We start from the raw sequence: 12,562 nt of genomic DNA, 5'->3' as shown, positions 1-12,562 counted from the left end.
GAGACCCAATTTCCGGGATCAAAAGAGTATATATATACCGGTACTTGTACTTACTTATAACCACCATCAAAAGCCCTACAAAACAATCCCACCCACACCACCTTATGAACCTTGGAACCCTGGTTGGCAATATTGCCCATCCAGTGTCCGCAGCCCAAAGGCTTGCTGTTGCTTCCCCTTTTGACTTTTACAGTCCTGCCAAAATGACTTATGTAATAAGTACTTGTGTATGTAATAATGATAATAAAAATATGTTCCCATACTATTCAAATAATAATATCCATAATTGTGTCAAATATTCATGTATCTTATATTTCATACAGCTGGGGTCAAACTGACCCCAAGGAACATCAATGTACAAAATATTTGTACAGGACATTGAAAACATATTATTGAACAAATGTCATGCTAACTGTTGTACCCTTCAATTGAGGAAAAGTCATGAAACATGAAGCAAAAAAAAAAAAGTGAACCATATATTTTATGATGTTAAATGTTGCTTGGGGTCACCCCAAGGATAAAAGGAGGGCTAATGTTAGCTTAGTATGGAAAGGTAAATGTGCTTAGTATGGAGAGGTGAACAGTGATGAAAGAATATGTAACGATACTCATATTAATCAGGTTTTTTTAAAGAAGTATTCAAAGATTTTTTTGTTGAAGAGCAACACAATATTTGTGTCTTTATGTGTGTGTGTGTGTGTTTGCATGTGTGCCTTTATGTGTGCATGTGTGTCTTTATGTGTTTGTGTGTGTGTCCTTGCGTGTGGGTGTGTGCAGCCCTTCGCTCAACACCACCATCTTTAGGCCAAGTAGTGTACAGTCACTAAATCTACATGTAAATTAATTATTATATGGCCCCCCACAAATGGAATTGCACATAACTTGCCACATTCAGAGGGTGTCATAGTGATCCTACACCACCAGTTTAATGCAGTTTTGATCATGTCAGCCAGAGATACCTGAGATTACGCCTCATTTTTGCTTTTTCATTTTTTACTAGGTGGCGCTATACCGCAAATGAGTGGTTATGGGATGGGTTGAGATGGTCCCTTGAGACAAACATACAAAACATTTGGTCATCCTAGGATTTACGGTTTTCGAGATATTCACGGAAAACTGTGTCCGCTCTACCCTTCTTTAGGGGGGTCCGGTGCGTCGGGTGGGCGACGGATCATCAAAATGAAAATCAATGGTTCTGTGTCATTCTTGTTTTTTTTGTTATTTTTTCAAAGGTAAAATTGACTAAATCATCAGACTCAACATATCTGCTCAATTACTAATTCAACATCCAGAACTTCCAGCTACAAATAGAGGGAAACTTCACTTTATGTCAGAGTTCAGCTTGACAGACTATGAAACACTTGAAAAAACTATACAGAATCTCAGCTCTTCCACATGTGGCTTAGATAGGCTACTCTGCCTACCAATTTCTTCAAAACTTGCGGCAGATGTCCTTCACATTGTAAATGTATCATTGCTGTCTGGCACTTTTCCTAAGTCACTGAAAACAGCTTGTAAAACTAACCACCTTTCTAACATCAAATGGGTATTTTGATTACTTTCAGCCTGGTTTCGGGCAAATTACAGCACTGAAACAGCCCTTATTAAGGTTTTCAATGACATAAAGACATACGCCTCAATACAGATTCATCAGATACATCAGTCCTAGTGCTACTGGACTTTAGTGCAGCATTTGACACCGTTGATCACAATATTTTACTACACAGACTAGAATACTGGGTTGGATTTACAGCCATAGTATCAACTGGCTCAAATCATATCTACAAGAAAGGAGCTTCTTTGTTGTCATCGGCAACTGTACCTCAACACCAACATCCTTGACCTGTGGTGTTCCCCAGGGGTCGATCTTGGGGCTACTATTATTCAACCTCTATATGCTCCCACTTGGACAATGGACAAATCATCAAAAACAATTTAATTTCATATCATAGCTATGCAGCTATGACACACAAATTTACTTAGCTCTGTCACCAAATGACTAAGGTCTCCTAGAATGTCTGTCAGTGTATTGAACAAATCAACAACTGGTTGTAATAAAATTTTCTTCAGCTGAAAAAAGACAAAACTGAAGTAATTATATTTGGTAAGGAGGAAAGACTTAGGGTTGACACTCTCCTAGACCCAAAAGGGTTGAAAGCAAAGGATATTGTTAAAAATCTTGGTGTATTAATTGACAGTGATCTAAATTTTAACAGCCACATGAAAGCCAGATTGTAGCACTGTCTTGCTGAATAACCTAGAATTTCATCAGGTGACTTTAACTAGAACATTCCACTGCAGTTGAGAAAATGTAATTCAGGCTCGACCTATTCCCTTTGATGAAGCAATGCAAGCTAGGAGATAATGTGCCATGACCACATTCTACAGAGGGACCATCGAGAGCATTGTGTCCAGCTGCATCACAGTGTGGGGCGGAAGCTGCACAGATCAGAACAGGAAGACCCTTCAGCGCATTGTTAACACAGCTAAGAGGATCATTGGAGCACCACTCCCCTCCCTGCAGGACATTTACACCACCCGCAAAGCACTAATGATTGTCAAGGACACAACCCACCCTGCACATGAACTGTTCAGCCTCCTGTCCTCTGGAAAGAGGTACAGGAGCCTCCGCTCCCGCACCACCAGAATTGCTAGCTTCATCCACCAAGCAATCAGGATACTGAACACTCTACCCACTCTCCCATCACTGACAGCCCCCCCACCCACCAGCCAGCCAGGAACCTAGGATCCTGTCTATCCTAACCCCCCCCCAGGACCGCCCTGTGGAACTGCACTGTGACTGCGCAGCCTAACGTGTTGCTGCTTCATATCAAGCCTGATATACTTGAAATGACTGCATATCAATGTAAATATACAGTACACACAAGCACAAGTTTAAATTCATGTAAATGTTATCAATGTTATTTATCACTCTGCCACAATGCTGCTGCTACTACTACTCTATCAGAAGGTTACGCTAGGACTATGTAAATATACAACACAACTACCTCTATTTTTTTTAATATATGTTCTATATTTCTATATTTTGATATATGTTCTATATTTCAGTCTCGCACTTTAATGTCTGTATGTGGCATGTCTGTATATTTTTTTATTTTTTAATGTCTATGGCTATGTCTATGTCTAAAGTATGTCTATGTCTGCATGGGAAAGTAAGAAACGAAATTTCAATTCTTTGTATGACCAGTGCATGTAAAGAAATTGACATTAAAGCCGACTTGACTTGACTTGACTTGATAATGACCACCAGGCATGACAAAAAAGTCATTTTTCACTCCAAAAAAACAACTTTATGGCAGCTGAAGTTTAAATATGTATATAACATATCAATATTATAATATCAAAAAACCTTTTTACAATAAGAATGTGTACATTTGCTATTGTCTGAGTGATATAGCATATATTCCCTGAACCAAAGTGTATATTTCACATGAAAGTCTTTCATGTTTGCATCCAGAGATACAAGCTGCTTGGGAAATGATAATTACTGTAGGTGTGATGAAGATGTTTTACAAAAAGTAATATGCCATCCAAACAAATATACATACAATCCCATTCACAGAACCAATACATGTGAAACATATTCACACAAGAAGACAAACCATAGGAGAATGCTGAAACCAAGTTCAAATTAGAAAGGCCTGTGTCCTGGTCAAAATATTAAAGATCATAGAATAAAGAATAAAGACAAAATCTGTTGCAAAAATTCAAACATTCTATCAAGCACAAACACATTCTATAACCTCTAACAGAATTGCATGGAAGGGAATTAATCTTTATAATTATATATAAATACATAAATCTAATTACAATCTCAAACAAACCATGCTATGGCACTATTAATGGTAGCTGGGACACATGCAAATCACTGTTTTTTTTTACATTCAGGATTTCCAAAACCCGTGCACGACTGACATATGTAATGGCATAAATAAAGGCTTTGTACTGGCATCAGTATGGATCTAACTGGATTGCCAGAGCACCAAAGACAGATGTACTGTCTTTTGAAAGGAATTACTGAAAAAATATCTCTTGATAAAAAAATATTTTGCTGCATTAAAAAAAGTATGACTGTGTTAACAAACGGATGGCTTCATTAACCACAGTGCTTGAAAACAGGTGTGTGACCTCACAGGTGAGGTCACATACAGTTGAGGTCACATACAGTTGAGGTCACACACAGGTGAGGTCACACACAGGTGTCTCATACACAGGTGACTATAGGGGACCTTCACATATCCAGCCATTCCAGCTGAGGTATGAGGAGCTACACACCTGAATGGCACCTGTTCAAGTGACAGTATGAAGAGGCACACCCAAGCATGGTATCGCAGACACACACTGTAATGAGAAAACACACTCTCGCCAACCCATCTAGGCACCAGGCACCTCAGAGGACTTCAGGCAGCCCCAGCGGGGATCAAGCACAGGGACCGGGCAGTGCAGCATGCCAAGCCCAGGAGAAAACAGGAGGTCAGGGCTTCAACTTGGACCCCTGTCTGTTTAAAAACCGAAGGCAGGTCATGTCTGTTGTCGTCCCATGTGCATCTGTAGGAGATCATTATTATTGACCCTTTCAACAATAAAAACAAAAACAATGCTTGAACATTCTATTTGGTTCCCAATCTACTTCCTCTGCATTAAGGAATGTTAAAACGGAAGCCTTGTGGGGCCAACTATGATGCTGATAATGGAACTCTCTTGAAAGGGTCCATAGCTGATCAGTGGTGTCTCCTTCATCCAACGCCCCATCAGTTAATTTAGTCTTAGTCATCTGTTCAGAGAAGATAAGAGAAATAAGCATGTCTGTGTTTTCAGTATATAGACTATATGTATGGGCTTTTTCCAAACAAGTGGAGCTGAATGTTCAGTCTATAGACTATATTTATGGGCCTTTGAAGTGGAGCTGAATGGGAAAACACCAAAAGGCCGCTGCAGCTGCATTTCTGACAGGATCTGTGCTAAATGACAGAAAATAATTGCTTAAATTGATATGGAATGCAGACTCTATAACTTATAACTATCTTAATAACATAATGTTCCCACAGTGAAGAATCTAGTAGTCTTTCGGTTCCGTGTCAGTCACCTGTCACGTTATCATCGCCATCGAAATTTGCGATCGCAATCGCCATCGCCATCGCCATCGTAATGGCAGTTTCGCCATCGAAACTGCCATTACATTGCAGGTTATGTTTAACAGTTTTGATTTAGCTCACTGAAAGCATTTACTGTCACTTTAAAATAAAAAGGAAGTGGCTTTTAAAATTATTTGCATGAAATGATGCTTAGTTGTGTAAGTGTGCACACATGTGCCATATGTCTAAGCCAACATGTAAATGTGTGTGTGTGTGTGTGTGTGTGTGTTTGTGTGTGTGTGCTGGTACATACCCACAGAGACTAATGGCACAAGTGACTTAAGTCCAGCCTTATTTTGGAAAAGGTGGGCCGTCTCCTGGGGTCGTACTGCCAGCACTGTGACATCAGCGCGTACACCTTAGCTGGGCAGTTACTGGGTGCTGGCAACCGGAAACCTGCAGGAGACAACACACAGGGCTGACACACTCATACACCCACACCCATATACACACCCACACCCACAGACATACTGTACACACCCACACCCATATACACACCCACAGACATACTGTACACACCCACACACATCGACCACAGACACCACCTTAGCAGATGCAAAACATCACCTGCACTCACAAGAGCACCCAGGAGGTGTTTAAAGTGTTTTCAAGAGTAAAATAGTGTTTGGATGTATTCTCAAGCCTCTTGTTGTGCGTTTGGGTCCCAACCTACTCAGCAACCTGACAGAAACGACTCTGTTAACACTATGGAACAACTCTGTTAACACTATGAAACAACTCTGTTAACACTATGGAGTGACTCTGTTAACACTATGAAACGACTCTGTTAACACTCTTGAGTGACTCTGGCGCTAAATAAAACTTATTATTATTTTAACTGAGACAACCTGTGTCATGTGTCATGTGAAGACAAACTAGGAGGATTTATCATGACCTATGTGTGTGTGTTTGCTGAAAAAACATTGTTGCATAATGGCCGTAGTAACTAAAAGAGAATGTGTTCCAGGGCTTAAAGCAAATGTACAGTATATAACAGTATCTGCTTTCAAATCTAGATCCAGTCCACGGCTGACAGCTGTAAAGCTTTGTGATAATACCTTCATGGGAACTAACAGAGAGACTGTGTGAAATGTGATAGTGTTTCATTAAACGGAGCTGGCTGTTGCACAACAGCAGCCTTGGGGGAATGAGCCTCAGGGCGGTGTGCTTCAGACGTGGTACAGTCACAATGTTCACAATGTGCACACGCTAATCTACGGCCAAAGCTCACTCCAAAACTCTATTATTTTACAAGTTAAAACAAAATAGTGATCCCAAGTCAACTCAAAAATATTTGTAATAAATTTAGTAAAGCACTGTGTTAATGCTACAATACTAGCATCACAATCCATAAGGATAGTATATTTTGTTTAGTTTTTATACACACCTTTTATACATCTGTGTTGATCTTATATAAATGATTGTGCTAAAAGGATAAGGCTATATTGTTTCTTCAATAATGACATTACATGAGGTTACCTTAAAACATTTTCTGTCTTCAAATGTAAACAGGTTTTAATTTCCCATGGGTGCTGCTGTCTAACTGTTCAACTAAGACACTGTTATAAAACACATCATCCTTTTCCCAACAAGTATGCTACTGTATCTCAACACCCTTTATGAGGCTCTGCATAAGCTTAATTGGAGTTAATTATGACATCTGTTTTTTTTTTTATTCCTCCTTCTGAAAACACAGCTGACTTGCCTGCCAATACAGACACCACAGACTGTAGTTCTATCTGAAAGACACATTATGATCAGCGGGGATCACCATTCTGACTCAGGACACTACATCATTAATCCATGGTCAGGGACCATTAGCAATACCTTCAAAGACTACAAAATATATGGTGAGATTCTCTGACTAGACTACACTGTTTTACATGCCCTTCAGAGAGAGGCTCTGCTAAAGACTGGCTCTGCCTGACATTTTTGAAGAATGCTGCCCACATAACTACACATGCAGGCAGGGCTTTTCACCCTGATTAAACAGTGAAGAACCTGAAATTCCTGCAGGAGGGAAAGGCCTACCTCTCTCCACCTCATCGCGTGTTTGCTGGTTGGACATGTTGGTGTACGGGGTGATGCCCCGGCTGAACGTCTCCCATAGCAACACGCCGAAACTCCACATGTCGCTCTCGGAGGTGTAGCGCCCTGAAACAACCAGCAGAGGGGAGCAGTGAGACGGGTAATTCTATGAGAGGGGAGGATGTGTGTGTGTGTGCATGCACGTGTTTGTGTGCTTGCCTGCTTGAATGCGTGTCTGTGTTTGAGTGTGTGTGTGTGCGTGGGTGTGTGTATGCACACATGTTTGAGTGTGTTTGTGTGCGTGGGTGTGTGTGTGCACACATGTCTGAGTGTGTGTGTGTGTGTGTGCGTGGGTGTGTGTGTGTGTGTGTGTGTGTGTGTGTGTGCGTGGGTTTGTGTGTGCGTGGGTGTGTGTGTGCACACTTGTCTGAGTGTGTGTGGGTGTATTCCTTCGTCACAGCCAGGGCCTTGTCAGTCGGACCTCTGACTCACTCTGACGGAAATAAATTCAATCCCAGTTCCAATTTTCAGCGGCTCCTCTCTGGCATGACAACTGATTGTTTTTGCCGCCGGGAAAATTTCGATGGCGATGATAACGTGACAGGTGACTGACACGGAACCGAAAGACAAACACAACCCACCGTCTTCTGGTAAAAAAAGATAAATCAATAAAGCTGCCTCTCTGATAACAAGCCGTGTGATGAGGAAGGAACAGAGAGAGTGATGGAACGCAAAATACTTGAGCACACCAACACACACGGCAACAACAACAGACAACACTTCAGAAGATGCTCTAACAAAGGAGGTAATGAAAAGACAGACACAAAAGGAGTCAAAAAGGAAATCAGACTCAGACACAGATAAAGCAGAGCTCTGTCCTGAATTAAACTTGTGACTGAGTCAGTCAGTCAGGTGAAGTAAGATCACCACTTTCAGACGAGTCATTTAGGACAGAGTGGAGAGAAATGGAAAAGTGAATGAGCACTTGTATTTTTAACTTCAATGTGAAACAGCAATAGGTAACAGCATCTTCACGTGTATGCTCACTTATTTCAAATAAGGCCAACAATCTTGAAATCATCAGGTGATTACAACAATGCCATTGCCTACTTTTGCACATATAAGGGTTTTACCATAAATACCTTTTATACTAAACAGTGAACAAGAGGATGTATTCAAGCTCAGAATCCCACAGAACAAATTACACTGTAGTTGCAGTATACCAGTGACACTAGTTCCCCACTAAAGCTAGCTGCTAATTTGTTGCTACTGATATTCTAGCAGATTGTTCCATGACAGTAGTGTTTCTCTCACGGCCAGTATGTGAGGAGATGCGTCAGGTGTGGGTGAGGTGAGGAGGGACGCACCGTAGTTAAGGGCCTCGGGCGCCGTCCACTTGACTGGGATCTGCTTCATGCCCCCGGCGGCGGAGTAAACACCGTCCTCCTCCTCACGCGACATGCCGAAGTCACTGATCTTCACCACGCTCTGCTCCCCCACCAGGCAGTTACGTGCCGCCAGGTCACTGCACGAGGATATTGACAGAGGGAGGGAGGGAGGGAGGGAGAAAGAGAGGGAGAGACAGACAGAAAGAGAGAGAGAGGGGAAGATAAAGTCACTGATTTTGTCATGCTGCAGAACAAGGCATTCTTCTTGTTCATTCATGTGAGCACTTTTAAAATATCTTTTCTCAATGTTATCACCTACACATCAGTACATCCCTCTCTTGTCTTTATGAGTTTCTCTCTATCTTTCCATCTCTGTTTCTATACTTCTGCTGTTATCTCTCTTAATCACTCTCTTGGATACTTGTCTTCCTCTCTCACCGGTGGATGCACTTCTTGCTGGCCAGGTACTCCATGCCGGCCGCCACATTCTCTGCCATGCGGAGGAGCATGTGAGATCTCAGGTGATGTCCCTCGGAGCGCAGGAAGGACAGGAAGTCTCCTCCTGTGGGTTTAACATGCCAACAAACACATGCACACACACACGCGCACACACACACGCACACGTGCACACACACACACATGCACACACACACGTGCACACGTGCACACACACACACAAAGACAACACACACAAAAACATCACATCACATCACAGATACAACCGCAGATATGTCACTCATAAAGGTAATCATACACATACATATATGCATGCACACATTCATTTATTGGGGTAATGATTGGTTGCCACTGTGTACAAGATTGTATGTGTTGTATATCATCTTCATGGACAGAGATTTCTCTGCATAGGCCTCGTATATGTTTATGTACAGTATGTTCTTCACCAACGCGTGGGTGTGAGTGTGTGAGTGTGTGAGTGGGTGTGTGTAAGTGTGTGTGTAAGTGTGTGTGTGAGTGGATGTATGTGTGGGTGTGTGAGTGTGGGTGTGTGAGTGTGTGTGTGTGTGAGTGGGTGTGTGAGTGGGTGTAGGTGTGTGTGAGTGTGTGTGTGGGTGTGGGTCTGTGTGTGGGTGTGTGTTTGGGTGTGTGAGTGAGTGTGGGTGTGTGTGTAGGTGCGTGAGTGGGTGCAGGTGTGTGAGTGAGTGTGGGTGTGTGTGTAGGTGTGTGAGTGAGTGTGGGTGTGTGTGTGGGTGTGGGTCTGTGTGTGTGTGTGTGTGTGTGTGGGTGCAGGTGAGTGTGTGTGTGAGTGTGTGTGTGTGTGTGTGTGTGTATGGGGAGCGCTCACCCTGCACCAGTTCCATGATGATGTAGATGGGCTGCTTCTGTGTGCACACACCAATCAGCTTCACGATGTTGGGGTGGTCATACTGCTTCAAAATCCTACCAATCATTTACAACACAATAGATGTAGTCACTGGTCATACTGCTTCAAAATCCTACCAACCATTTGGGGGCACTGCAAAAAATGAATTCTAACCAAGTGTTATTGATCTTATATTAAGATTAAAAAATCTATTTGGTATTGTTTTTAGTATGAAAAGACTTACCTAGCGCCCCCTCAAAAGATCATTTTGACTTAATTTAAGAAGACTTTTAACTTATTTTAAGGAGTCTTATCAAGACAAATTTGCTCAACGCACTGGCAGACAAATTTGCTTGTTTTTAGGACAAATTTGCTTAACGCACTGGCAGACAAATTTGCTTGTTTTCAAGATGAGATGTCTTAAAATAAGTCAATTTTTTTTAAATTAAGTCAAATGATTTCACAAGAAAGCGCCAGGTAAGTCTCTTTATACTGAAAACAATACCAACTAGTTTTTTTTATCTTGATATAAGATTAATAACACTTGGTTAGATTTTGTTAGATAAGCAGTTTTTGCAGTGGGATCCACACATATTTCTTGATTTGCATGTGTGTTTTGATATCTACAAATAAAAAAAAACATATTTGTAACTCGTATATTGATTTTTACAAATATAGATGTGCATTTGTAAATAAAATGCCATTTGTAAATCCGAAAATTTCATTTGTGAAATGTGATTCTGCATTTATGAAAAAATATGATTTTTTTATTTGTAGATATCAAAACACACATGCAAATCAAGAAATATTTGCGGATCCCCCTCTGCGCAAATATTATTGAGACAAATTTAGCTCCATATTTACAACACAATAGATGTAGTCACTGGTCATACTGCTTCAAAATCCTACCAATCATTTACAACACAATAGATGTAGTCACTGGTCATACTGCTTCAAAATCCTACCAACCATTTACAACACAATAGATGTAGTCACTGGTCATACTGCTTCAAAATCCTACCAACCATTTACAACACAAGTTAGACATGATGGATGCTTTTCGATTGTATTGTTGATTTACATACAGTAGGACTAGGTGTCATGTAGAATAGATACAGTCATTGTACAGCCAAAATACTTTATGCTGTCAAGGCCAAGAAATAAGCCGATATACTTTCTCTGTGCCCCGTCTGCATAATGAAACACAGGGCTTGCCTTTAATGTGCTACCCTGCATAATGAAACACAGGGCTTGCCTTTAATGTGCTACCCTGCTGAGCTCAAACTCCTATCCTCCACCTCAGCAGGTCAATATGAACCAGTTTGGACCCACCTGAATGAGAAAAATCTGAATCTGAATAATACTCAACCTACACTGCTTATTCTAGTCCCTCATTCCACTACCATCTTGTACTTATAATTGTACTTCTGTCCATGATTAAAAAGGAAGAGATGGGAGGAGTGGCGTCTGTCCAGTGCTATTAGTTAATAAAACTGCACATTAAAGATGCTACTTTGAGCAAGACTGTTTAAAATACTTTCAGCCAATGGCTTTTCATTCATACAACCTGAAAAAAGTCTTTCAGTCTCTGCTGGTCTACCAACTACAATGCCAAGGCAGTTTGGCTGTCTTAACCAATTAGTAATCTTCAGGATGAATTGCGTGGTGTGTGTGTGTGTGTGTGTGTGTGTGTGTGTGTATTCACCTGGCCTCCATTAGAAACTTGTTCTTCAGATCTGGTGCCAAGTTTTCCCTGCAGGACTTAACAGCCACCGGAGTGTTATCAGAGCGTAAACGACCACTAAACACCTCACCAAAGTTCCCCTGTAAACACACACACACACACACACACACACACACACACACACACACACACACACACACACACACACACACACACTTACTTGCTGTCAAGGTTGCAAGAAACTTGATGTCAAGGTTGCAAGAAACTTGATGTCATGTCTGTCTAAGATTAGCTGGGCAAATGACTAAGGGCCCAACAAAAAAGATAACAGAAGTGCATACTTCATAAACACCTAAATGATCAGAAGTTCATACTTCATAAACACCTACATGATCAGAAGTGCATACTTCATAAACACCTAAATGATCAGAAGTGCATACTTCATAAACACCTACATGATCAGAAGTGCATAGTTTATAAACACCTACATGATCAGAAGTGCATACTTCATAAACACCTACATGTAAATAATATCATTCTGTACAACCTGCCTGTCTTTCTCTCAGAAACACACAGAGACACAGACCTACATACAAGCTGAACTGAATGGCAGCATTGGTGTTACATGTCATCCTGTATTGTACAACAGAGCCCATCATTACACACACAGACATGAGAGCTCACCCGCCCAATGCTCTGGCCCAAGATGACGTCATCATGTTCCAGAACCCATTTGTCCTTCAAAGAGGAGGAGAAAAAGAGAATGATAGAAAGAGACAGACAGATAGAAAGAAGAAACTGAATGAGAGATATTAAACACCAATTCAAACCATGTGTGAGCAGTCTCATAAAAAGAAATCAGCAATCCACTTAGTAGTGTCTGAACTCATCACAGGGCTGCTCTCTGGCTCTCTGCCCCAGAGGGAATAACCAGACAGAACATATCCCATCAACACATTAACTTCAAAAGGAAAAGCCTACCAAC

General features: G+C 41.3%; 1 protein-coding gene across 4 annotated transcripts in view; it reads right to left on the bottom strand.

Moving 5' to 3' along the window:
* Positions 1-3,285: 3,285 nt before the first annotated feature.
* Positions 3,286-12,562, bottom strand: part of fes (FES proto-oncogene, tyrosine kinase) — a 42,811-nt gene continuing 33,534 nt past the window's right edge. For 2 of the 4 annotated variants that reach the window (XR_006022347.1, XR_006022348.1), the window contains exons 14-22: positions 12,262-12,315; positions 11,599-11,717; positions 9,876-9,970; positions 9,011-9,134; positions 8,552-8,709; positions 7,188-7,310; positions 5,410-5,552; positions 4,743-4,795; positions 3,286-4,592 (exon numbers count right to left, since the gene is read on the bottom strand). Coding sequence is in view for 2 of the 4 variants with exons in the window: in XM_042061882.1 (XP_041917816.1) it covers positions 5,419-5,552; positions 7,188-7,310; positions 8,552-8,709; positions 9,011-9,134; positions 9,876-9,970; positions 11,599-11,717; positions 12,262-12,315 (807 nt within the window). In the remaining 2 variants the exon portion in view is untranslated. Of the gene's footprint in view, positions 4,796-5,409; positions 5,553-7,187; positions 7,311-8,551; positions 8,710-9,010; positions 9,135-9,875; positions 9,971-11,598; positions 11,718-12,261; positions 12,316-12,562 lie in introns of all 4 variants that reach the window. The other 2 variants (XM_042061882.1, XM_042061883.1) reach the window with 2 other exon arrangements.

The sequence above is a fragment of the Alosa sapidissima genome, chromosome 14 (assembly GCF_018492685.1).
Source record: "Alosa sapidissima isolate fAloSap1 chromosome 14, fAloSap1.pri, whole genome shotgun sequence".
Classification (NCBI taxonomy): Eukaryota; Metazoa; Chordata; class Actinopteri; order Clupeiformes; family Clupeidae; genus Alosa; species Alosa sapidissima.
Note: the sequence above shows the minus strand (reverse complement) of the source record. Positions and strands in the feature narration are given on the sequence as shown.